This window comes from Lepeophtheirus salmonis, chromosome 6, assembly GCF_016086655.4.
Source record: "Lepeophtheirus salmonis chromosome 6, UVic_Lsal_1.4, whole genome shotgun sequence".
Lineage (NCBI taxonomy): Eukaryota > Metazoa > Arthropoda > Copepoda > Siphonostomatoida > Caligidae > Lepeophtheirus > Lepeophtheirus salmonis.
The window spans coordinates 28,068,337-28,096,093 of record NC_052136.2 but is presented as its reverse complement, the minus strand read 5'-3'; the positions used below and the strand labels follow the sequence as shown (position 1 = coordinate 28,096,093).

Below are 27,757 nucleotides of genomic sequence, written 5' to 3'. Positions count from 1 at the left end.
TTATAAAGAATACTATTTTATTAGGGTAAAATTAATCATTTCTTGATGGGGCCCAAATTAGATCAAACGAAAAAGAGTTGCCTTTAATGTAACTCTGCATCTCTTATATATCTCTCTCACAATCGAGTCCATTGAGTATCCTAACATTTTGGGAAAAAAATGTTTCAGGCTCTATTTTTCAATCGACTACTTTTTACTAAAAAAATTGTCTTTCCTCTTGAGTTTTTCCATAAATGTCCATGGGCTGATTGATGCTACGACAAAGACACCAAACAGGTTAATAACCACCGCCGACACTTCAGAAAGCATTTAGCCCCCTCCCAATACTTCAAAATGAACTCCGGGTATATGGTTTTTAACCTGCATAGTATCTTTGCCGTAGCCCATAGACTCGAGGTTCATATTGTAGTATTCGGTGGGAGTCTGAATGATTTGTGAAGGTACAGGGGTGAGTTTTTAACCTGCTTCGTTTCTTTGCCATATTATATATCAACCCAAAGGGCCGGGCTTGATTTTAAAATTTTGGAAGAGATATATATGCTTTGTGAAGCAGCGGAAGGGGTTTTTAACCTTCATGGAGTACCTACCGTAGAAGAAGGAAATAACTATAGCCAAGAATTAATTCCACGTCGAACCTCAATTCTACTCTGAGTCAAACAAAAACTGACAATATAACTCTGCCACAAATTGTCAAGGTTACAAGGTCCATCTTTTATGAACAAATTGAATGTTCCATCAGGTTTAGATTATAATTGAATGAAGTAAAAAAGGAAATACAATACTCAGGAGTTAAATATTAGGGTGAATAAAAAGTAGTTGGGAGAGTTTTTTGTCAATGTCTTTAGTAAGCAATATATCAGAATTAATAGAGGGAATAAAAAAACTTAAAGTATGCTTAAAGGTTAAAAGTATACTTAAGAAAAGAATATTTACAGTTTTGTGTTTGGTGAAGGCATTTGTGTGTTACAGCGTTTCAAAATCGAATTAAAAAAAGAGGAACTTGGATGCATTATCACTACGACCAAGTTGAAAAATTGGAACTGGTGGCCAGAAAAAACGGTGGTTCCAACGACTCCGTTCTGGCAATATGGACGTCGGAAATGTCGATAAAATAATGGATATCGTCGAGTCGGCACTTATTCAATTGCCCAGGAACTGAAGATTAACTTGAAATCCGTTTGGAACCATCTAAATTGAATAATCCTAACTTATTTAGTTTTATTGTCAAAGTAAGGTAAAAAAAAGCTCAGAACTTTTTACTTTATAATGATAACAACTAAGGAAAAGAAAATTAATTCCTAATATTACTAATTAAATAAAAAACGGGCAAGCTAAAAAAATAGGTATTACAAATAAAAAATAGGGAGAAATAATAAATACCTAGTGCAATGTTGGTTCTTCTTTATTCGATCCAGTCCAGTCTTATGACCGGTCCTTCGGACCGATCCTCAAGACTGTTGGTCCTTGGAATTTTTCATAAAAAGGATCAATGGTTTATTGAGCCAAATAAGATATATGAAATATGTATCAAGGTTATTGCACATATCTTGAAAAAATTTGATTTTTTTCATTATAATACGAACACATTATATTGTTGCTTAGAGTATAATATATTCTATTATATAACAGAATAATTAAAAGGAGGAAAAACACACTCATTGACGTCATGAGGGATCGATTTTATTTTTTTAAGAACCCTCAAGTGGAACTGGGCTGGATGGTATCGGACTGAACTGCACTGTGGTCCTAAATAAGGATCGGTACACACGATTAATAAGTAGTGATGTAAATAGTATGATTTTTTAAGCTGGCCTGTTTTTGTTTTTTGGAATTGGTAGTCTGAAGAATCAATTTCCTTTTCCATAGCAGCTATCATAATTACTTAATTCCTGAGTAGTGAACTTCCTTTCCTAAATAGATTCAATTGTATTCTAGATCTGATGGAACATTTTTGTGTGCTCATAAAAGACAGAGATTAACATTGAAGATTTGTTGGGGGATTATAATTGTATTTCCTTGTTGGACTCCGGGTAAAATTGAGGATCGACATCGGAGTAATTCTTGCCAAAGTCCTATTTTATTTCCTTCTCCCTCTCATCCCTTGTAACAGCCATGTTGATTTTCGGTTTCTTTTTTTTTTTAAGATGCCCATTATACACACTATTTTCATCACTATTAAATGTATGCTCACGTTGATTCTGACAATTTTTACATACGTATTAATAATGTTTCTTTTTATCTGTTACTTGCTCCTTTCATTCGGAAGACGCGTTGCCATTCTAGTTCTTTATAATATCATTATTATCCTTGTACGAAACGGAGACGAGAAGAAATGTTACGAAACGTGACATGGTGAACGCAAGACAAATTGAAAAATTGTTGAGGAAATGAACACTACTATATGTTAGAAATCTACTGTTTATTTGAATATAACCTATGTATGCATTTATGTACTTAGTTATGATAACAAAAAAATTGTTTGTATATATATAAATATAATTCATATTTTCTCAAAATAATAATAATAGTAATTTTCAAATTAATTAGTACGCACAAAATATTATTCATAAGAGAAGCCAATGGATATATTAATATGAAATGATAATTATAATTATAATAATACAGATGGCTGTTTGTTGTTCCTTTTCAAAGATCGGATAGAGGTCGGGCGAGAAAGTGTGAAATAAAACCCTATATAATAATTTGTATATTTAATCAAAAATAAAAATAGAAATAAATAACAATGGTAGTTGTAAGAATTGATGCTAATTTCTGTTTGTTTTTTTCGTTTCATCTTTCGGTAGTTTTCATATAGAGTTTAATACTTTGTGAACAATAACGATAGTATAATATATGTAATATAAAAATATCCTATTTTCCTTCATCAGCAAAATGATTTTCTTGCTTATTTCATAATTAATTAAACTAGTCAACAACAAATTTTTACCCTTGAATTGAAATGGTTTGTTCTATCTAGTAGAGTTGGGTTTAGGTCTTGTAGTAAAATTCAGTCTACAAAAAAAAACGTCATTTTTTTAGAAAATTCATGTGAGCAGCGAAAAAATGAAGTTTTTTTTCTTTATTAATTAAAAGATAATAAATAAAGATTATGTAAGACCTTTTTTCGAAAACGTTGGTCTACGATATAAATTTCGCTTTATGATTTGAATATAGGTTTGATCCGAAATAATAAGTCAATTTTTAGTGGAACAAGAAGCAAAGTAGAGCTATGACTCATTACCCTATGGACCCTTCCCAATTGCTTGTATCGTTCGTCGTTAAGTCTTTAGGTCAATTTTTAATGGAGTACTGTGCAAAGGGATAAGGTAAAACTATAAAATCATACTCCACAAAATCCAAGAACAACGATACAAACAATGTAGAAGGGTCTATATTTACAATTTCTTCACCAAAAATTGAAGTAATATCCCTTTAGAATAAAAAATTTTACATCACGAGAAAAATAATATGAAAATTTTGTTTATAAGTCATGATTTCTGCTTTTGTAGCTTACAGAGAGCTACATTTTATATACATATGTACTATGAATAAACCTTGATAGCTTAATGAATAATCAAAAATAATTTTTCAAGCAACAAATCTTGAATAACTTTTTGTTAGGGTGCTCTTTTATTTTTAATATAAAGTCTTCACTTTACGACAAACTATGATTTTGTTCATTGTGATCAAAAATGAGGAATTTATTCGACTTTCAAATAAAGTATCTATTTTCTTTTGTACTTTGATAAAGCATTTTATCCGATTCAGAACAAGATACATAAATATAAATACAATATTATTCGAATCAGGAGTTTCTACAAACTATATTTTATGATTTTATCTATTATTTAAATATTTCAAGGCAAAAACTAACAATAAATCATGTAGATAAAAAAAAAATATTTTTCACAAAAAACAATCTGTTGGCCATAAAAGCAAGAAATTTGGGGTTATAAAGGTAATTTTCATATGTATCGGGAATAAAGCAATAAAGGGAAAAAAGTTGAAACTTTGTTGAATACTTTAACTAATTAATAATGATTCACCATCTTCATCATATTTCCTTCAAATAATTATCACTGAAAGATGAGAGAAAAAAAACCCAGATCATTTTAATGAGGAGAATTGTGACTTTGTAATGTGATGTAAATCATGTTGGTTGTAGTGGTTTATTAAGAGAGTTAACGACGGTTGTAGATGATTGGAGTCTTTACTTTTGTCTTCTTAATCTTCGTGTTGACTTATTTTCTATGGCCTTATTTATGTTTCTATAAATGGGTCTGTAGGAGGAGATGAAGGTATCACAGAGTGAGTGGTGAAAGGATGAGGAGATGGCGGGAGAAAGAGATGAAAATAAAAATAAAAGGAGAGGTTGAGTGATGTTGTGTATACAAGTACATAATATAGAGTGACAATAGTTCGATTTCCAAAAAGAGGATATTTGGGTTTCCCAAATTAAGGCATTTTGTTTTTTACTTGATTTTTTTTTGGTCAGGATGAAAATATTTAACTAAAAATAATTATTAATAATTATTTTTAAGGTATTTATTTGAACTTTTTTCAAAAAATTATATATTAGAAAAAAAATTATTTTTGACAATAGCTGTAGATTTTAGATTTTTTTCTTCTTTTTTAAATGTAATATTTAAAATTTCATTTTGAATTATTTTTCAAAAAAATGAAATTATCAGTGAATAGCTATGGATTTTTGAAAAAGTTTTCAAAAAATTTAAATTTTGGATTTTATTCAAAAAAAAAAAAAAAAAACCACAAACACACCAAATATAATCCAGCAGACGCCCCGGAATTTATGAACAGATTATGAGTGATACGAATTTTGGTTTCTTAACAAAGGATTTCTTGAATCCCCTTTTTATAAAAAATAAATATTGGATTTTTATTTTTCTTTAATAGAAAGTTATGTATATTTTCTATTTAACCCATTAATGCCGAGTGGAAAGCTTTAGTGATACACATTCAACTACTTATTTTTCATCAAAATTATTAGGTAAAAAAAGGTTTTTAATAGATTATGAATATTCTCTTGAGGGGTTACATGCATTTAAATCATCGTAACATGTTTTTTATAACCTAAAAAAAACGTTTTGTTAGAAGGGAGAAATGACAGCAAAAAACATTTAAATCGGAAGTGTAAGTAATTTGCAATTTTGGAATATTTTTCCTAAAAGATTTTTTCCTTTGTAAATTAATCATATTTTATTTTATTTAAATTCGGCTCAATGATGAATGTAAAAACATTGTTTTTGTGTAGGCTAGCAAGAAATCCTCCCAGTCTATATTTCCAATATTGTTGTAAAAAGAAAAAAACATACATATATTTATTCTTTTTCAAAATAAAAAATGTTAAATTGTGCAAGAATTGAAATTACCGACAGTAAATTATTACCACTAATGGGTTAATTCGATTTGCAACATAACCACAATTTGTCCTTCATATAACTGGATATTTTATGAATTTATAAAAAGTCCCCTGAATGAATGTAAAGAGAGGTCGGTTGGTCACCCTAAAATATTATGTATTAGAAATCATGGAAAATTAATTTGAGTTCTTATTTTACTTCATTATTTCCTGTATGTAATATTTATCTACCTAGAAAAGTCCACAAGGTGTTTGTTTCAGAATATCTGAGTAGTGTTGTGTTAATTACTTTTATAAATGTTAATACTAATTTTTTTAGACATATTTCTACCACATTCAACGTCGTGTCGATATTTTTTGGGAGCTTCATTTATGTACTATCTCTATATGTATTTTGATCCACAATTTCCTTTTTTTAAATACAAAGTATGAGTTTTTGTAAAAAGACCAAAGTTGATAATTGATAACCATTTTTTAACCAAATTTATATTTATAAAAAAAAAAGGAATGCAGATCAAAATATATATAAGAATTCCCTTTAAATGATGACCTCAGAGCAGTGTGGGTTCTAGAGTGGGCACCTTGCATTTTAAATAAAAGAAGAAATCTTCATATTTTTTTTAAATAATAAATAAATGTCTTTGAAAAAATCTAAAAGATATTATATTACCTAAATCATTAGTCATTTGAAAGAAACTAAGAAATGTTTTTTTTTTTTTCTAATATAACATAAGGCATAAAAAGTATTGGGCTTAACGAAGAAAACACGTTTTTTTACGGTCAAAATTGTTGTTTTTTCTAAATGTTATTATTATATTTTTTTTATTCGTTTTAAGGAAAAGAGTCTCCATAGCACTTTACAAGCCATTTTTTAGCTTAAACTGTATATTTCCCCATCAAGAAGTATTTTTAAATCAAAACACAAAATTGTTTTGGAAATAAAAAAAGTTACCTTACACTTCAGGGGTATCCGCAGGATGTGCCCCCCTCCCCCAAGTTAAGAAATTTTTGCTTTTAATAAAAAATTTTTTTTTATCAGGATTAGAGAATTGGGTAAATTATGTATCAGAACAAAAAATTTCATATTTGAAATGGAATATTTGAATTTTTTTTTCTTCAAAAAATTAAATTTTTTGTTAACAGCTTTAGATTTTGAATTTTTTTTCCAAAAAATTTCATAAACCAAGCACACATATATATAAAATCCTGCGAACACTCCTACACTTCGCACAATAACTCACAGACTAAAGAAAAAATTGTCATTTTTTTACAGCTGGTAAAAAGTTGGTAAAAAAGCGCCATCTAAGTGTAAATCTGTTCATCTTTTCAGCCCATGTGTTACATTGAATTTATTGTGTTTCTTTAAAAAAGGTAATTACAAAAATAAAAATAAAATCACTAAATCACATAATTCTGGTAAAAATATAAAGATTTTCTTAAATAAACAAATTCTTAAAGTAAATTCAACAAAGAAAGAAAAGTAAACAGACATTTATTTTTGCCCTAGGTCCCACTCAAGATAAAACCGGCCCTGTTCAAAAGGATAGGTAATCCCCAAAAAAAATGCAAACAAAAAGCTAATACAATTAGTTAATTATAAGTGAAAACAAGGCTCATAGGTGTCAAGCCCCACCTTTTTGGGTTATTATTATTGTTTTAGTTGATTAATTATAAGTAAGTTTTCATTTCAATATATAAGTTTATTAATAATAATTGATTAATTAATTAATAATAGTAATAGATATAATAACGTTAAATGAGTTTGAAAGCAAAATGCTTTAAAACAAGCAGTAATAATGATGATAATAATTAATTAATGTATTGTAGGTAAACTTTTAACGGATCATGAGACAAGATAACCACCATAATATTATGAATGCAAATGTTATATATTAGGTAACATTCCAAAATATACATGAAAGAAATAAATCAAAGAAAATAAACTAATTATTAGAAAAAAATTTACTTTAATTCAAGCATTTTTTTTCATGGAGACAATATATAAATATGTACTTGGAGGGGGGATAAAAAAAATTAAAAGCATTATTTATTGTGATTATAATGGGTCTTTTCAAACTATGCGGGGCATGCCATAAGAAAGGAGAGCACTTGGAAATTTTTGAAACAAAGTATTTTATTATAATAATGCTCAAATTAGACTATCTAAGACATGGGAATTTTGTATAGTCTAGGGAGGAAATTCATGGTATTGTTTTAATATTAAGAAAATCACTTGTTTATATATATACATTAGGTCGACGTTATGTTTTCAACTTTTTTCGAATTTCGATTACAAGTAGTCCGGAAAAGTTGTCGTGGTATGAAAATTATCTAAAGCAAATTTTATTTTTCTACGATATTATCTTTAGGTAGCACATCTTGTTCAAAGTTTGAAAGGAGAGAAACGTTCTTTATTTCGCCAATAAGGATTAAAATATAGCAATCATCATTTTACATTAATTAATTATGATAGACATTTTTCTAACCTAAGATAAACATTAATAAAGTGTTATTGTTATAAATTTCTTTATAAAGCAAAAATAGAGAATAACAAAAGAAAATTTTGATCGTTCCTTTCTGAACATGTAAACAAATAAAAAAAGATGTGTGCTATACGGGCATCATCAAATTTTCCGAACTTTTTTCTCTTTTTTTGTTCTTTAGTACCATTTTAGAAAAAAACTTTTTTTTAACACTTTTTATACAAAATGATTTAATGCAAAATAACTAGAATTGATTATTGAGGAAGTTAAGAGTTTTAGCCTTTTTTCATAATACGATCAAGATGTGTGACCTATAAATGACCACGTACGACAATGCAATTTTGTATAGATCATTTTCATACCATATGATAACTTTTCTTCACTAGCAGTAATCGAAAACGAAAAAAAAAATGAAAATCAAACTGCTTGCTTTAATATACGTAAGGCCTTCCAAAACAATGAAATTAGCTTCTAACATCATGAAGCACCGAACTTGTACCGTTTTGAAAGAGCAGTTTGTGCAAGTACAACATTAAGCTCTTTATATGGTGTGTACAAGTTGTAACTTGCATAAGCAGATTGTAATAGTTACAATTCATTCGTCTCATAATACTATATGTAATTACAACATCAGTCATTTTAATTACAAACTATTAATTTATGATATAATTTCCTTTGAAGCTAATAAAATTAGTTAACTACTATATATTTACGGGTAACAACCGTGGGCATTTGAACTTTATAATGTGCCACATAGTAATAATTGTGATTTAGAAAGTTAAATATCACACCATTAATCGTTATATTACTCCTAAATACATAATAAATAAGTAATATTGATCGATCAAAATGAAATATTATAATCGGATTGTAAGTTTTTAAATTATAGTGCTTTTAATTATAATTAAATATGACATTTTAAGACGGATAAATTACAACTTTAACACAACATACATACTAGCATATATTAATAAAAGAATAAAAAATTGTATTTTATTCAATTCCGGAAATAAAAAAATCCGGGAGGGAGAATAGCTCTATGGAAATTCTAAAATGAGACACTAGAAGTTAAAGGGTTACAGAACCGCTGATCTACCTAAAGGGAGATGCAAGTCAAACAGTTTGAGAAGCACTGCCACATTCATGAATCCATGATATGATAATGATGGGACTCTATTCATTGTAAATTAATTAATTAAGAAAAAGATTTGTTGAAATCCATATTTTTTAGTGGTTGATCTGTTATTTGTTCAAATTTATATATTTTTGCATAAGTATAACTTGGCCAAAGTTTAAAATGTATAAATGAATAAAAATTAAAAAAAACAATGCAGTATTTGGAGTTTTACAATTGATGCTCAATAATACTAATATATTATTTATTAAATATGGGAGAGGGTTTTTATCAATTTGGATCTTTGAAGTTATAATATATGTATTACTATAAAGAAGATAAATAATTTAGTGAATCATTGTGATAGGTCAGGGATACGTAGGTACACTACACATATTTAAATAATATATTTTTTAAACCCTCATTATAAGCTAATCCAAAAACTTGCAAAAAGCTTGCTATAAATTAATAACAGTATGTACAATATTATACATATAATAAAAATATCCTAAATGCATTGTAGTTTATGAAAGATGGACTTGGACTTTGAATAAGAAGTAAGGGGAATCGTAATTTAAAAGGATATAAAAGTAAAATAATAATAATTAATTATAACAGTAGGAATCGTAATAATTACAAAAAAAATATATTTATATATAATATTGTTGAGACATTACATATGAGCGTAAAAATATGAATGTTGATTTTATTAAATGCAATAAGATACGAGAAGCATCTTAGGGAGACACACAGCGTCTATTATCAACTTATCATTCATTCATTATACTAATAATATAATATAAAGAAACTGTTTTTGCATAGAAGTACGGCCCGAAATTGATTGACAATCGTGTTTGAAAGTATTGGCGTCCCTCTTTCATAGAAATAGCCTAAACATTAAGTGTCAGATAAAAATGTTATTCAGAAAATAATTTCCCTCCGTAATGGATGCATATCGCAGGTGAAAGTTGGAATGGGGACATGCTTTACAGATTGTATCCCCCTTTAAATACCCCACCCCTGCTCAAAAATCCTATCTGCACTCCTACTGAATACATATTATTAAAAGATAAAAGATATTAATTATACTTCTTATTAAGAATTTATTCCTTCAAATTCAAATGATTTATTATGATTCATAGTACCAGTTGGAAAGAGGGGGGCATGCTCTTTTTTGAAGCCCCTAATAGCCCTCTCAAATCATTGTACTACTACCTACATTTACGAAACTACATATGCACATTAGTGCTGTATTAAACATCTAAAATTGCGAATATGAATTCAAACTTTAATTTAATGAGAGTATTTGATACATCTCTAATATACATTCCTACCTCCTTGATCTACATTGGCAGAATTATAGAAAAATTGTCTCTTTTTAAATGCTGATTTGCAAATATGTACAAAGTCTAGTGGAAGCACTTTTGAGCATCTTTTCTTAATCTATGTCCTCTGTAAAATCTTTCAGATATATTAAGTATGAATGATGTTTACTAAAGGGCAAATACATATTCATCCATCATGAGGGGGGTATTTCACTGCTGGTAATCACGGTTTTGTTATTAGGGGCCCTTACAAGAGAGACTATGGATGACTCACAATTAATAAGGCGATAATTACGTCTGCTAAAAAAAAGTAGTATTGGGAGCTCATAGTCCCCTGGTGATGTAATGAAGGTCCTATAATATGTATTTGTTGTGTGCAAGTTGCAACCAAAAAAGTGAGATGGATAATTTTGAAAACAGTATATTTGTGGTGGGTGAGGATTAATACAAAATTGAATATTCCTTCGATAATCGACTTTAGACAGTGATATGTCGACCTTTATTTTGGACCGAGGACCGCGGTAAAGTCCCACTTTTCGGTCCTTACAGAAAGTAAAACATATCCCTCATAACAGGTGTTTTTCCTTTTTTTTAATTATTCCGTTATATAATGGAAATAAATCATATATATCTTAGCAAAAATAGAATATGTTCGCAATATATGCCATTATAATGGAAATATGAATATTTTTATTTTATTAAACTATTAACATTTTTAGGGAACATTCCAAGTAAAGGACCGGTCTGGACTGGACCGAATAAATAAAAACGGACCAACACTTACATTAAAGCGTGTAGTTTTTGTCTTATTAGTGAAAATTGTTCATTAAAAAGGCTTATATGACACATTATAAAGTACAAATACCCACAGTCATAAATATTTGTTAACACATAGTTAGTTTTAATAGATCAAAATGATTGATAATGAATTAAAATAATTACGACACGTGAAACTTGTAATTTGTAGAATCCGTCTATTTTAAAATCACGACTTGTGCACAACATATAAACTTTGTATCACGCGTATACTTGTACTTAAGTTATAGCCAGGGACATTTTCACCAATACATTATAACACGACTGTTAATCTTTGTATAATGAAGGTCATACATTGTAGGAGTTCTGGATTGTCGTGGGGCTAGGGTAGTAACTTATTATAACTAATTAAGTAATGATGAATGTTCATATTTTTACAAATATAGACGCGCAGCAGATCAATTATTGAGTACGGATCGTCATCATCCGTCATTTTCACTCTCTAAATAATATTTCATAAATTTCGTGCCTGCACCATGTTGATATCCTTATCAATGGATATAAATATAACGACGAATTATTGTTGAGGGTTGCTGTTGTGTTGTGGTGTTCTTGTGGTTGTTTTTCTAATTGTATTTTGTTTGTTTTGTTTTTTAAATAAAAAAAACATGAACGTAATATGTTTTAAATAAATTGTTATAAGTATATTTATGAAAAAATATTTGATGCGCGATGAGATTACTATGTATATAGTAGATAAATATCATTAATATCAGTTAATTATTATTAGTATAAGAAAATATCCGAAGAGGTGGCATGAAAAATAAATAGAGGGTTGAGATCAATATCTGCAAGTTACTAATTATAATGTTAGTGAATTAGTTAGTTAAATCTACATATTATTATATTATTAAATACATACAGTGAAGGCAAAAAAAAATACGTCACTTTACCCCTATGGAGAAAAAATAATGCGTTTTTTCATAAAAACATAGGGTTTTCAAAACATAAACAGGAAAAATTGAAAAAATATAATTAGTAGATAGAATGTAACCTCATGGTATTATGCAATGCCGGTTTTGAGGGGGAGTATAAGGAACATATGCTCTTCATCCTGCACTTTCATGTAAAAATAGGGGGCCGCAGATTGTAGTTAAAAACAGTGGTTGTTTGTTGTCAAACTTTTAATAAATTTAAAACTATGATGACGAAAATGTTTAACATCATATTCAAAAAAAATTGCACTAGTACAAAAATAATTACAATAAATTCTATAAAGTATGACAAATTTGTAATTTAAAAAATCTGATCTAGTTAATCCCCCTCCTCCCCAAAAGAAATCCTAGTCATGACCCACAAAAGACGCCACATTTTGTATTTGCCTCAGGGTGTCCTCACGGTAAAATTAGCTCTGATCTTATCAACAATTTTGTTCAAAATTAATGTTGGATCGGTTTAAAAAGAACTTATAAGACAGTAGTCTATAATGAAATGACGTAGTTACTTAACTAAGTGGTCCCTTCAGTTGTTGAATTTCCATCATAACCTCTAACAAAGAGATATAATACTTGAAGTTTTAATTAGGTGTACTGTCCTGAATTATTTTCTTTGTTTTTTACATTCTTCAATTCTAGCTAGGAGAGAAGAATATAAAAACATAGGTAGGACTGAAGGACCGACTAATTGGCTCTTAAAACCGTTGAATGGTAACATAAAAAAACGATAAAAAAGAGACTGGTAGGGGGCGTTGGGAATTCAGTCCTAGTACTGATCGAACACAATTCAAAGCTCGTATCTCGCCGATACTTTTTCGTCAAATATGTCATTCCTTTTTAAGATTACACAAGTCAACAAATTATAACAATTTCAATTATATCTTTCTATTTCCACAGAAATATTATAATAGAACTTGATGTCTAGATCAAGAATCTGTAATGCGTTTTTTCGTACCAAATTTGGTTTGCAAGAGTTTTCCTTTTTAATACTTTTTATAGGTTTTAGTTCACTTTTGATTTTTGAAAAGAAAAAAAATAATTTACATGAGAAAAAAACCATTATCTTTAAAATTGTATGAAAATTTAATATGGGTTTACCATTTTCCATGTGTGTAAAATGTAACACAATTACTAAAGAGTTTTTTAAGAAAATAAAACAACTCCGTTTTTCATTTGTCATTGGTCTTTTACAAACAAAATTTCTATAAAAACATTGATTTCGTTTTTAATTTTCTTATTGCAGAAATTTCTCAAGCTTAATGTGCTGAAATTTTTAAAATTTCCTGATAATAAATTTATTATTATATCAAAAAATAAATTAAATAAATATAAATAGGCAAACGATAGTTTTTATATATTATTTTTATATTAACCTCTAGTGATTAATGATTATTGCCTCATTTGAATGAAAAACAAATCCATATCACCACTGAAGTAAACCTAGATTTCTTTTTTTGTTGAATGAGATATAATTTGAAATAAAACTGCATTTTAGTCTTGTGAAATAGTTTTGTACTATTTAATTAAAAATAAACGAATATTTTTATTTTTGGGGTCTTGAACAAAGTAAGTACGCTAGCTTTGGGCATTTTTTGCCCCTCCCCTATATTGGCATTTGGTGCATATGGAGGTTCTAACTTTATTATAGTAGTGTTTTCTATTTCAAACCCCTCACCCTCATGATTTTTAATATTGTAATGCTGCTAATTTGGTCAAATTTTCTTGGAATTATATTGGAAAAGCCCCACTCTGTGTATACTAAAAATGTAGTATTTCCATAAACGGCTAACGTGACTTTTTCTCTCCGCCTGTATGTTTACACCTATATAAAAACTTTCAAAATAGTTTTGATGATGTGAATTTTGAAAGTTCATATCTATGTATATTGTACATCTACATAAGTAAAACAAAACCCGAGATTTACTAAATAATTTAAACCATTAATTAATAATAAGAGTAAATAATTACCATTTCTGTTTCACGAAATAATTTTTCCTCGTCTCGAGATTTCCAATTTCCTACATTTCTAACGGGAGAGTTTCCTAAACAAATATAAATATATTTAAATAATCATTCATATAACAAATACACACACAAAAAAAAAAGAGATGAGATTTGTGCATGTTTTTATTTTTTTATTTTGCAAGTTTTCTCTCTCTAAAAAAATTATGGAAAAGCATGGTACACTACTATAAAGTACTTTTGTGGTGGGGCAATACAAAAACAATCTAGACAAATTATCTATATAAAAATTTGTAAAATTTATTTCTCATTACAAATGACGTTGTGCTAAATCAATGCCTTAAGCTAGGCCAAAAAATAATAATCATACACCTTAAGTAAGCAATATCTTATGTACAGTTACAAACCAGTACTATGATAGAAAAAAAACCACAAGAAAAAAAAACATATTGATTGAACCCCAAGGAGCAAACTCCATTTTTCTTTGTCTATCTATTAACTGTGTTTTTTCTACACAAAAATCATATCCTGTCTAGTTAAATATCCTTGGTCTAGACTACAGATGTCCAACCTTTTAATATAAATGGGCCGTATTGTCACTTGAAATATTTAAATGTGACACAGAACCTATTAAATTAAGTTTCATAAAAAATAGCTATATAAAACAAAACTATTAAATACATATTCATTTCAAATTGAAGTTGAATCTAATTTTTCAAAAGTCAAACTACATACAAAAAAAAAATCCTTTTGTTACATAATTTCATCAAATGACTTTGTTTGTTTTTTTAATATTATGTGTTTTCACATAACTTTTATTCCTCTAAGAGCGATAATTTTTTTTAAAAATACAACAAATAAAATAATTGAGAATGAGTAGTGGACATCACTTAAACATTAAGATGGTCGTAATGCAGGCCACGTGTTGGACAGCCCAGTTTTAGACCAAGGTTGCCAAACTAAGCTTGATCCCATAGGATTATTATGGCTGAAGATTTATCTGAAAGATAATCACAGTAAACTCATTTTAAGGTGTCCCCGCTTATACAGATATTCATTCAAGGTAGACATTTATGCAGGTCCCGAATTAATAACATATTTAGTATTTTATCATTAATTCAAGAAAGCAAATTTCTATTAAAGTGAAATATTTCGTTAGTTCCTTGAGATCTGGCATAAGAGATTTCAACTTTTATTAATTAGTAGAAATGAAAGATAATTAGTTGAAGAATACAGATGCATTGTAGCAGGAAATGATAATTTTTTAGGGGGGTCAACTAATTTCTCCCGAATATTAGAACAATTTGTTTATGACCTTTTTTTATAAGACATTTATATGATGACCTCTGGAATATACCAAATTAATGGGCCAAATATAGCTAGGTTTGTCTAAATCTCCTACGAATATATACATTAGAAATCCAAACTCATTTTGGGATTGTTTTTGTATTGACAGGAAATATCACATGATATGCAAGATTTTCTAACTCTATATGCAATCACATACTTTTCCAATCTTTGAATTGCATTATAATGTAAGCCCAAGATTTGTACTGATTAATAATAAAAATAGTTAATTGTAAGTAGTTTATGTGATAAAAAAAGACAAGGCAAAATAATTTAGAATATAGAAAGATAGGTATGAAAAAAGGGTACAGTGAGTGAGGTATGAATAAAATAATTATGAAACAAAATGAAGAAAAAAAAATACCAGAACAACATTAAAACAAGCACAAAACTAATAACAATAAATAAAGTAAATAAAATAAAATTCAGTGTGTCATCATTCTAAGCTGAATAGATAAATATATATCCATGTGTGTGTAAGTTGACGATATATATTTAGTATTCACACTTACATAAAGAAATTCATGAACAATGAAGCATAAAGAAAAGAACATGAAGGAAATTGATTGTTGAGGAAGGCCAAACGAGGAATGAGTTACATATCTATATTTATCTCTTTGCCTGCATCTGCCAGAGTAATTATAATAATGGGATTTCCACTGTTGGAGTTCAACAACCAGAGGGGCAGGTGGGTAGTGGTGGTGGAAGTTGTAAGCAAGTAATAAAGTAATTAAAGCAAATGAACAACCCTTCATTTGACCCCTCTTCCTTCCCCCCGCCCCAAATGTATCTCATCACGAATCATGATGAGAATGCAAAATATATTAATCGTTTTACAAAAAAAAAGTGTTTGAAAAAAGGGTATGAGGCTATTAGGAGGGACATACATCACACTGAAAATCATCTTTGGACTGACCCGCGGCTAGATCCCCACTTAACGAAGATTCCGTGTAAGAAGGTGTTCCTTCAGTCCATGTTGGAGTAGGAGTGTTCCAACCCGATGTTCCAACTGAAAGCTTACTTGGGGTTCCATGATTAGAATTTAAGGCATATTTTGACTCCAATCTAATGTCATTCATACTTCAAAAAGATGAATTAATGTTGTATATTTAGGTTATTTTTTCCTTTATTATTTGAGATCAAAGCTTTAATTTACCTTGATGCTTCAGAAGAGCGATAACTTCTTCCATTAGTGGTTCTTATTCGAGTCACAGAGGATGATCTCTTTTCAGAGGTCACGACTGTGGATCTTCGAGTACTTTCTTCGGTGCCACAAACGACGTCAGGCCTTTGACCACCACCCTTATAACTTGACCCTATTACAATTACTCCTTCGAAATGCAAAGAAGTAGAAAAAAATTTAAAAAAATATATAACTTTATAGTATTACAAATCATAATTTTACTCCTCTATGTATGTACAAATAGGAAAAAAAAATACCATAAAATTATCGTTTATTTTTTAATATATTACGTATATAACATCTATAATGAAAATGATAATTAATTATATTAATATTAATTTAAAAGACATTATTAATTCATGAAAAAAACGTGCGAATGAACAGGACAATGATTAATAAAATACATCGCTATTAAGTAAGCTCTCTTTTTTTCTTATGATTATAGAGTTATAAATTCTAAGCATTTACTCCCGCGTGAAATTTGTAATAGCTTGGCAATCTGAATAGTGTTTTATATTTCCAAAGCTATTCTTAATATTCTTTCATTCTTGAGGAGAGAGCATCCAAGTATAAATTGTGTGTGCTCATGAATGGCAGTGATACAGTATCACGGATGATTTGTTGGGGAGTTAAAAGATTAAGTCCTTGTTGGACTGTGAGTAGAATTGAGAATCTACATCGGAGTAATTCCTACTTATGTCTTGCTATATACGGAGTGGAATTGCTGATATTTCCTTCACCCCTCTCATACTTAGTGCTGCTAGTAGCTAATTTAATCAATTTATTAATACATTTTTTTGCGAAATTCAAGGAAGGATAGGAACGGTCCTAAAACTGGACTGGACTGAATAAATTGGGGCCGATGAAATACTACTAATTACAAATAAAAAATCATGAGTTGGCAGCTAAGCTGCTCATCTGACAAACATTCTTCAAATTGCCAGGGTTACACCACGTCAATTTTCGGGCTCTTTTTTTACATAGCAATAGTACTTGGAATTTATAATTCTCAGCTATGAATGTACCTTCATAATAACCATTTAAATATAAGAGATAGTATTATGTAAAGCTAAAAGAAGCAACAAAGGAGACAAATCACAATTAGAGAGCAACTAAAGGAAACAAATGAATAAATAACAAAGGGAATGGTGCACAAGGATTCTACAACTTGGGCTTTCAAAATAAATTATATACATACATTATGAACTTATGTATTAATATAATTTTGTATAAACTAAAATAATGAAGGATTTATCTATGTATGAATTTAAAATAAAAGTAGTAATAAATTAAAAAAAGATAATTAATAAAGAATATTTAAGAAGATAAAAAAAATAGGTACTAAAAACTCAGAGCTTCAAACAAAAAGCGTCACAGCTAATAATAGGTAATCCACACCTGAAAGACCTCCTCCCCCACAGCTCTCCAGGGGTGTTTTAGGAGAACGCGGTGGAACCGGAGGGGGAACACGGACTTTAGAGCCTGCAGGACGATCCCAAAGAACCGCAGGTAAATTTACCGTCTCTTCACCACTTTCATCCAAATTATTTTTATAGAAATTTTCGTTGGCAGCTACTTCAGCTACCATTGCAGCAACTGAAGCACCCGTCAATGAAGGTGGGGGAGATATTTCAACGGGACTATTTCCTCGTTTGGCTGCAAAAATTCATGGTTTGGTTGTATGTAAAAATAAAATGGATTGAAAAAGGGTAGTAGTATGTAGAAGCAATGGTGAAATGGAGTAGTTGAAAAGGGAAAAAAAGAGAAAGAAAGAAAATTAAGTTGTAATGATGTAATCCCATAACAGTTTATTAAGTGCATAGACAATGGACATTGAATCTAATACCCGAAAAGATCTTAAGATTATACTATTAATCATTATTATTAATAATATCTTATTTGCATGTGTATTTAAGCGCTTAAATGCTAAATTCTTTCAAACCGCTTTTCCAATATACAGTTGAAGAGCAGTATTCAATTTACAATAAGACCATTAAACGCTTGAAAAATAAATAATAATATGGAGCGTTTCATGTGACGTCAGCATTGCTAATGTCGACAATTTTGAGGGCCTAACAATTTATCATTTTTATAGCAATGACCACCCTTTTTTTATTAATATTCATGAAAATTGTGAAGGATTGGATGTCAAGACGGGACCAACAAATAAAAGGAATTAAACCTTACCCTCTATCGAAAATGCATCACTCTATTCCTCGTTGCATTATATATCTGATAGTGATGGAACGATTAATAGGAATCGGAGAATCGGTAGTTTTTTCTGGAATCGGCATCGGGGGAAAAATGTTTAATTTGCGGGGGGCAATTATTTATAAAATATAAAATAAAATGGACAAATCCCCAATAATAACTTTAAAGAAACTGAATCAATTGGCTTTAAGAATAAATAAAAAAGACTAAGCACCTGTATTGAATAATACTTGATGCCAAAGAAAATCAGTGATATTTGAATCAAATCAAATAGCTGAAATACTAAAAATGAAATGTCCAGATTCTTACAACTCTTTCTTTATAATCGATTAAAAAATTAAAAAAGTAGAATAATTAAAGTTTAATAAGATATTATCTTAGCAAATGTTATAGTTAATTTATTATTTAAAATATGCACATAAGAGTGTATAATTATGTAATTAAAGATTACATATTAGGGGTCTGATATATGTATAATCAAAAGAGATGATTTTCTTATAGACCTTAAAGGTATTTTTATTTGTTTCTCCTTTTTTGACATCCAATATTTCCCTATTTTCTAAAAAAATGGTTTTTATTATAATAAAATTTGATTTTCTACGTCCCCAATATGGTACATCAACAATATTGACGTTACATGAAAAGCTCTATAGTAAATAAAGTAAGAACGAAATTCAATTCAACATCAACATTATATCAGAATTGAAATAAAAAATCAAGAAATTAAATAAGAAGACAAAATATAAAAACGAGAGTAGAAAGAATAGCAACCCATGAGTCATGACTATTCATCGGAAATATTTTACTCTCTCGTAATCAAAAAATGTGATTATGTCTACATTGGGGGTGACAAACTCATTTTGGTCGTCTGTTTTATCTCAATGTGGCCAGCACAGTAAAAAATATATTTTTTTTAAGAAAATATTTTACAAATGTGATACGTCAACACAAAAACAACCTCGAACAAAAATCAAGAAAATGGGATATTCCCTATTTTATTATCTTAATTAATAAATAAAAACCTCTGAATATTTATTAGGAGGTAATTTTCGGTCAATTATGATTTTTAAAATCCACAAACTTCTGGAGTGGATTTTTGGTTAGAAGTTGATAATTGTTTAATTATTCAACGTAAATAACTAGGAATGATTTTATCTATATAATTCCTCTAAGGATATATTTGTAATTTTTCGAACAAAACACATGGTTTTAGCACTTTTTCGATAAGGCAATCCGTTTGCAACACTGGAATGTCATATTGTTACGGAATTCGATTTTTGTTATGTTTGATGATCAATTTATTATATATATTTACAATTAAATTGATGAAGTAAAATTGTCAAACTAATTCAATCGAGGATTCGAAAACGCATGTATTGAATATTATATTTCTGGCGTTATAGGGTGTAAAGCGATTATGATACATGATATGTCATAATAATTTATAAAACGAAATAAAAGTTAATTAGAATTGAGGACCATCCAGACTCATTTTTGAGCAAAATAATAATCCTAATATGCTATTGTGTTGACAGACATCAATTGTAAATTTAGAATAAAAAATGTGTATATTTTAATCATGCACCACTATTGAATCCGAACCATGGGTAGTATGTTTGACACCCCTGTTCTACAATATATAAAAAGTGTTGTCATGTTATTAAAATTGAAAACATAGTTATAAACTCATATTTTAAATATACAAAAAATAGTTTGAAGGATGCCTAAGACCTACAAATATATGAATATATAAACCAATAGATTATGTAAATCCTGATTATCTTACCAGAGTTACTGATGGGTAAATCACTGGTACTTTTCTTGACTGGAGTTAATGCACGAGCAGATTCTTTGGCGACGTCGTTATTTTCTATTGACTTTTTGGCGGTGAAGACGGATAAAGAGCTCGAACATCCTACTCCACCTCCCCCACCTCCTCCAGAAGTCGAAGATGATGAAGCTCTTTCCTTTTTAATTGATTCTTTTTTAGAACTTCTTTTACTTGGTGAATGTTTTAACGCTGGAAAAACGAAATACATATATTGTAGATGTGATATTAATATAATGTAATGTTGAAATTAAAATACATTTCATGGAATGCAAATATATAATTATTTAAGTTATTATGGTAATTATTATACTCAAGGATTGACTCTACGAATATGTATGTATAACTTTTAAATTCTATAAAAAAATGACTTGTCAAATTTTTAGTAAATGTATTCGATTTTCTATTAAATATATATTTAGTTAAATTGTATAGAAAAGGAGATATTTTTAATAAGTATTTAATTATTATTATTACTACTTCATATATAGCTAATAATAATTGTAATACCTACCTAAGTAACTAACTTAGTACTTTACTTTTTTTTAAATGTAAAAGGCAGAAAAAAATATAAATTTAAAAAACCAACATGCAGGAAAATGCAGATAATTAATTAATTTAAAAAATAAAATAATAAATAAATGTGGCACTAATAATGATGGTGTGATGTTTAGGGGAATTAATTTTTACTTTCAATAATAATATGAGTTATTTGAGCGCCACAACAAACGGCACAGTGTACGTAGGTATATTTTCATTTAAGGTAGTGTCAATTATTCACTATTATGAAATATATATAGGTATATATTTTTTAAATGTAGTATCCCCGTCCGAAAAAAAGACAAAATAACATGTGTGGTCCCCTTCAACACTAAAACAAGCTAGAATGATTCTTCCCAAAATTGAGTTTGGATTATACCCAATTATCTTTTATTTATAATTAGTAAAATATTTTGGCTCATCCTTCGGAAATGACACATAAAGTTTTGATAATGTCCTCCATGATTTAAAAAAAAACATATTCTATTTGAATATTTAATTTCATCCCAGAAATGAGAACATAAAGCCCACGATTAACCAAAATTTTGTTTTGTATGTTTAACTGGTGATACAAGATAGAAAGTAATTGGGAATTTTTCCTTTTATTAATAATCATTCAATATTATTTTTGTGTTAACGCATCACATGTGTATAAGTATTACTAATTATCTTTTCTTTATGTTGATTAGCCTATTGATTGCATTGCTGGTGAAACAAACACACACACAAAAGAGAGACATTGCTTGCTTGAAAAGGTGATGATAAATATATTTATGTGTTGTGTACAAGTCGTAGTTCAAAAATGAGATAAATAGTTTTAAATGAAAACTTTAGGGCACTATTGAGAAGGATAATGCAACAATTGAATATTCTTTAGATGATTGGTATATTAATGGTTTCAGTATTGAAAATTACTCATTTTAAAGTTTCTGTGGCACATTATAAAGTTCAAGAGTACACCTTTATACTACGTCTAAATACCTAAGATCAATGTGTAATTCTGAAAGATCAATATGAAATTATAGCATCAATTAAAATGAATGAATGATGTTGTAATTAAAAAAGACATTATAAGTTGTACAAATTGTAACTTGTACAATCAGTTATTATAAATTGAACCACGTTCAAACATAGCAACTTGTACACAGCATATATATATTAGGCTAAATGTTTTTGGCTTTTTTTAAAAAGGATATAAACTATAAAATGACAAAATAAAATAAAAATTATTATATAAAACAATCAACTCTTCAAAACACAGTTCTAAATGAGGAAAGATGGATCTCCTCCCCAACTCAAATCTTCAAATCAATTTCAAGCATGTTATACGTAGGTCTTTAATATTAATATCATACAACCAAGTTGCATTTAAAGATTAAAATTGTATTTGGAGAGACTTGGAGAGAGAGAGAGAGAGAGAGAAAGGAGGGGGAGGAAAAGCATTATTAAAATGTCGTCAAAAATGATTTCAATGATAACTCATCCAATATCCTGATAAAAAGAAGAAAATTTTACCTATAATACTGGATACAATAGACCGAAATTTTCGATTTCCCTTGAATTGATCAGGATGGTCCACTAAGAAGAGTGTGTATTTAAAAAAAATAAAAGAAGAAAAATAAAGAAAGAAATAATACATAGACATAGAGGGATACATTTTTTGATTTTTTTAAAATGGATAATGACGATGTTATTGAACATTTTATCCTCCATCGTCAACAACAAACATTAAGAAATCTTTTTATAAAAAAAAAAATTGTCAAAATAATGAAAATATCCAGAGAGTGTTGAATCAAACACACAATCAAATTGCCCATATATTATATATAACCACTAAATATTTTCATCATTTAATAAAAAATCAATTGAAAAATAAGAGGAATCAAGACTGTAGAGCAACAGCAGCAGCATTTGACACATAAATTTTACATTTTAGTTATTAAATAATTGTAGTACAAACATTATTAAAACAATTAAATAAGTTAATAAAATTTGAAGAACATGCGGCGGAACAATGAATGGAGACTTTAGTTATTAAATTATTTCGTTTATAGTTCATAGAATAGATGATAATGTATGTAAATTCAAGGAATTGACTAATTAATTATTGCATTGTCTCCTTAAAAACAAATCCTTCCGACAAAAGCAAAACAAGTTGTTATAAAAAATAAAAAGTATTATTATTATTTATTTCCACAACATAAGATTGTCGTCATAATTATTCTAATGTAATGTTTGTGGATTACATAGTGTATGACTAGTACGTATTTTGAAATACAGACTACCTCTGCAAAAACTTGAACAAGATGATGATTTTTTTTTTAATAAACGAATATTTATTCATTAAACAAACTTAAGATCTTCTTTTTTCTTCTTCTTAAAAAAAGCATGGATACAAAGAGAGAGAATGGAATAGAATGAGAATAATATGCAATTTCAAAAAAGGAAAAAAGATACATTTATTGACATGGTCATGGTGGCATTCTGGAGGAATGTTAAAAAACTATGATTGTTAAATCATTAACTGACACCAATAATAATAAATAAGTTTCAAAGAATAAATAAATAAACAAATAGTATGATATAAGTATATATAAAGTGTTCAAATATATATATATATATATATATTTTTCATAAGCATAACAGTGTGTTGTGTAAAATCGAAACCTTAGTTGGAGTTAAGTCGATTATTTTTCATGTTGTACTTACGTGAAGGAATTTTCTTAAAGACTTTATCTGCCATAAAATCCAAAAAGCGACGAGCATAAAAACTTGGACGATGAACTGAGACTGTATCCTATAAAATAAACAATTAAGAGATGGAGTGGCAAGAATATATACACATTAATTTGTGTAAATTGTGAAAGGGTTTTGGTAGGATTTGTTTCAAGTGTGAAAGGATCTTGGGAGGAAGAAGCATGATTCATAAGATAAAAAATATAATTTAAAAAATCTTACCCCATCATGAATGATGGACTTGAAAGTATGCTCAAGCTTTTTACGCATGCGATAACTTTGAAGAATATCTATAACTCCTAAAAATAGAAGTAGCCTCTCCCCTTTGTGATTTCTTGCTGGTATTCCTCCAGGCCTTTAACAATATTGAAATAAAATATCAAGTTATTTAATTCAATGTTATCTTTGTCATCAAAATACTTACGGAACATGTTCCTGATCGTCAATAGGCTCAGTTGTTGCTTGGATAGATTCCATTGCAGTGGAATGTAATATTTTAGGTTTGCCAGAAGAAGTAGACACCTTCTTCATGTCAGATGGATTTATGCGTTTAGATTCACTAACAGATTGACCCTTTAATTCCTAAGAAGAGAATGTTATTAAGACACAGGCTAACCAGCAGACCCCCCTCTACTTACTTCTCTCTCCTTAGCTGCCAAGTCGAGATTATGAATTCCTACTAACAGAGAATAGTCCATAATACGAAAACTCTCTAAAACGCGGCAGTCTCGTTTCATAGTAGAAATTAACGCATTATATGTTTCTTGTTCCAAAAGTAGGCCATCTGGAAGCAATTCTAGAAAATCCAGATCTTTAAATGTAGGGGATCCTTTGGCTCTTTCTCGCTTACTCGCCTATTATGAATAAGTAAATGATGCATTAATAATTGATAATTGACGTTGAATTTTTTTTACAAATATATTTATACCTAGATAAATATCTTAATTTGTTAGAGTTATCACTATTTTTGTAATGAAATAGAAGGAAAATGTCAATTTAAAGCATGAATGTGACATACCTAAGGATTACCTTCATATTATTTCATTACAAAAGTAGAGATCACTCTGATGTATATATTTCTGTAATATAACTATTTATATAGGTACATAGATTCTCTCCTCTATGACAATTGTTAAATTTGAAAACTTTCAAACTAACAAACAAAAATAAAATTATTGATATATTTTAACGAAATCACTTGCTGCATGACTTACTGATCACGATCTATACTAGTGTTGCCAAAAAAAAATAGAAAAAAATTGTTCAAGCGAAAATAAAAAGAAGTTAAATGTCACAAAGTACTAGTATAATTTAGAAAATATATTGTTTGCGTAGGAAAAGACACAAAATAATCAAATACCAGAATAATGAATATAAATTATAAAGTATTTACATAGGAGTTGCCAATAACACCTAAACGTCTCAAAACTCGTTTATTAATATCATTACCCTTATTTAACTCTTAGTAATTGATCATTTGATAAAAAACATGTCAAAATTGATTGCAAAAGAGTTTCATCTGCCGTTACAATTTTGAATTCATGTAAAAAATTATTTTATCTCGTAAGACTGCACAAAGTTCCATTTTTTTTTTTTTTTTTCTATACTGTTGCTTCACATTATATAACTACATGAATGCTATCATTACGTTTTAAATATTTTTTGTATTTTGTGTTTGTTTTTTTTTAAATGACCTTCATCAATTTTGTACAAATTTAAATAATATCTCTTTTAAAAAAAAGAAGCTTAAATATTACCTTTCTTTTATACGTAGAGCCCTTTAAGTCGAATTTTAAATGCATTTTGACATGGGAAGGTAGAAGATTGTTCATTACTGAGAGGCGAATGTTCTTTTGATTGGAATGATAGCAAAACATACCAAAGAATTTGGGTAATAGTGTATGATGATTTTGATTGAGGTTCATATAATATCCTGGAAGTAGTTTCTGGAGAAACTCAGCCTCTTTATGCATCACAGTTTTGAGAATAAATTCGTCGTCATTCGTAAGATAAAAGAGACTTCCACTGGCTCCAGGATTGCTCAATTCACGAAGAGGATCATTACACAATGACATCTATAAAAAATATATGTAGATAAGACATCAGTAGTTTTAAGTCATTAATAAAATTATTAACTAAATATAATATATTAAACTTTGTCGAGTGAGTTCCATAAATAAGGAAAAAAACGTGTCTCAACACACAGCATAATTACTTTTATTGTCTTCTAAAATTCTCATTTTATATATATTTTTGCAAGACTTATGGCTCATCTGCATAATAAAGTCCTGAAATGGCCCGCATCATGAGGGAGGTAAATTATATTTTTAGGAATAATAATATATTTATATTCAATAATTGTTGATTTTTCAATTCGCAATGGATTAAGAAAACCCATTCTTTGGGGCATTTAATGTACCTTTTCTAATTTAAAGTATCAAAAAGCAAAATAAAAGTCATATTCTAGCTGATAAATTATTTGAGAACTCCCTAATATATTCCAGTCTATATTTAAATCCCATGTCATTTCAATGTCTTCTTCTTTCGTTTGTTTGTCAAAGGACTTAACATAATGTAATGAAAGTATTGTATTAAATGAAAGGGTGCAATATTAGATATGATTATTATTTTTTTTTCGTAATGACTCAAATTTAGCTTTGAGTAGAAATTCTTGGAATATAAAAGAAAAAGACCCTATGTACACTGAAGATAAGAAAAATGTGGATTCATTTTTGGCACAAATGATAGAATCCATACACACATAGAGCAAACTTACCAAAAAATCACTTTTTTAGAATGCCAAAGAGATCAAGGAAGTGTCTGAAAGCAAGAGGTGCAAAGGCTTTAAATGTAAAATCCGTGCAGGGATGAGCAGGAGTGCTAGGAGATCCATTTTTGGGGAAATAATACGTTTCTACCGTGAGAAAGTCCTGCATTAAGAGATCTCGCTCATCGTAGCGTGTCATGGCTGCAACAGAGTACTCCACGCCCAGTTGAATCGCTTTCATCAACTGCTGGCTCTGAACCTTTTTGTAGGAGACGGTTCCATCCCCTCCAACGCGCCGATGTCCAATTTTGCGATGTCGGAGAAGCTTGTGCTTTCCTGCAACCAGAAAACAAAATAGGGCTTTATTCATTAGAGTCATGGAAATAAATTGCGGAGGGTCAAAAAAGAGAAGAATCAAACACTTGCTCCTGTATTCACTCTTGGCATTACAAGTGGCAACTCAAGTCTCATTTCCCATTTCATGTAGGATTGTAGGTGGGAGTGATCCCGAGGATGGCCTCTCTAGAAGCTCGTGACTCACGTCATGGGATCACCCTTTTTTTTCTCTTTTTACTGCACAATACTAATAAATGTCAATACCTCCACCATCGTCGGATTCGTTGCCTCCAGGGTTAACCCCAGACTCCGAGGTCGACATGGGCCTCAATCTAATTTTCCAAAACGTTGTTCCACACACTCAAAAAGCCTCCTTCAAATTACGGCCTGTACGAAATTGAGGATCCACTCCTAGTCAACTCAATCAGACATTTTACTTCATCTGATTTTCTAATTTCTTTCTCTTTTCTTCCTTTTCTCTTCTTTGAATTCTCTGACTAGCTCGCTCTCCTCTCCACTCTTCTTCTTAGCATTCACTACTCACAGCAGCTAACAGCTTCAAAAAGAAGTCGTCAAACGAAAAGCACGTGATCAATATTTGGACAAAGCAGTAGTCGTGGTAATACTTTCTTTCTTCACTAGGTCCTTGAATTTTACTGCATAACTACTTAAACTAACTCCATGCATTCACCCTTCTAATTGAACTAACAAGTTCAATTCTGAGACAGGGAAGAAAAAGTGACATATACCATAAGAGAAAATGATGGCAAAAAATAGTATAAGATGTCGTCTGT

General features: G+C 29.2%; 1 protein-coding gene across 1 annotated transcript; it reads right to left on the bottom strand.

The window, feature by feature from the left end:
- Positions 1–2,404: 2,404 nt before the first annotated feature.
- Positions 2,405–27,427, bottom strand: LOC121120654 (phosphatidylinositol 4-phosphate 5-kinase type-1 alpha-like). The gene is given in 15 exon segments (XM_040715522.2): positions 2,405–4,280; positions 14,022–14,095; positions 16,279–16,442; positions 16,519–16,693; positions 17,944–18,201; positions 20,543–20,776; positions 22,640–22,702; positions 23,834–23,921; positions 24,083–24,215; positions 24,285–24,442; positions 24,499–24,714; positions 25,618–25,935; positions 26,637–26,651; positions 26,653–26,963; positions 27,228–27,427. Coding segments are annotated over 15 exon segments (2,277 nt in total). The 5' UTR covers positions 27,286–27,427; the 3' UTR covers positions 2,405–4,268.
- Between the last annotated feature and the right edge of the window lie 330 nt (positions 27,428–27,757).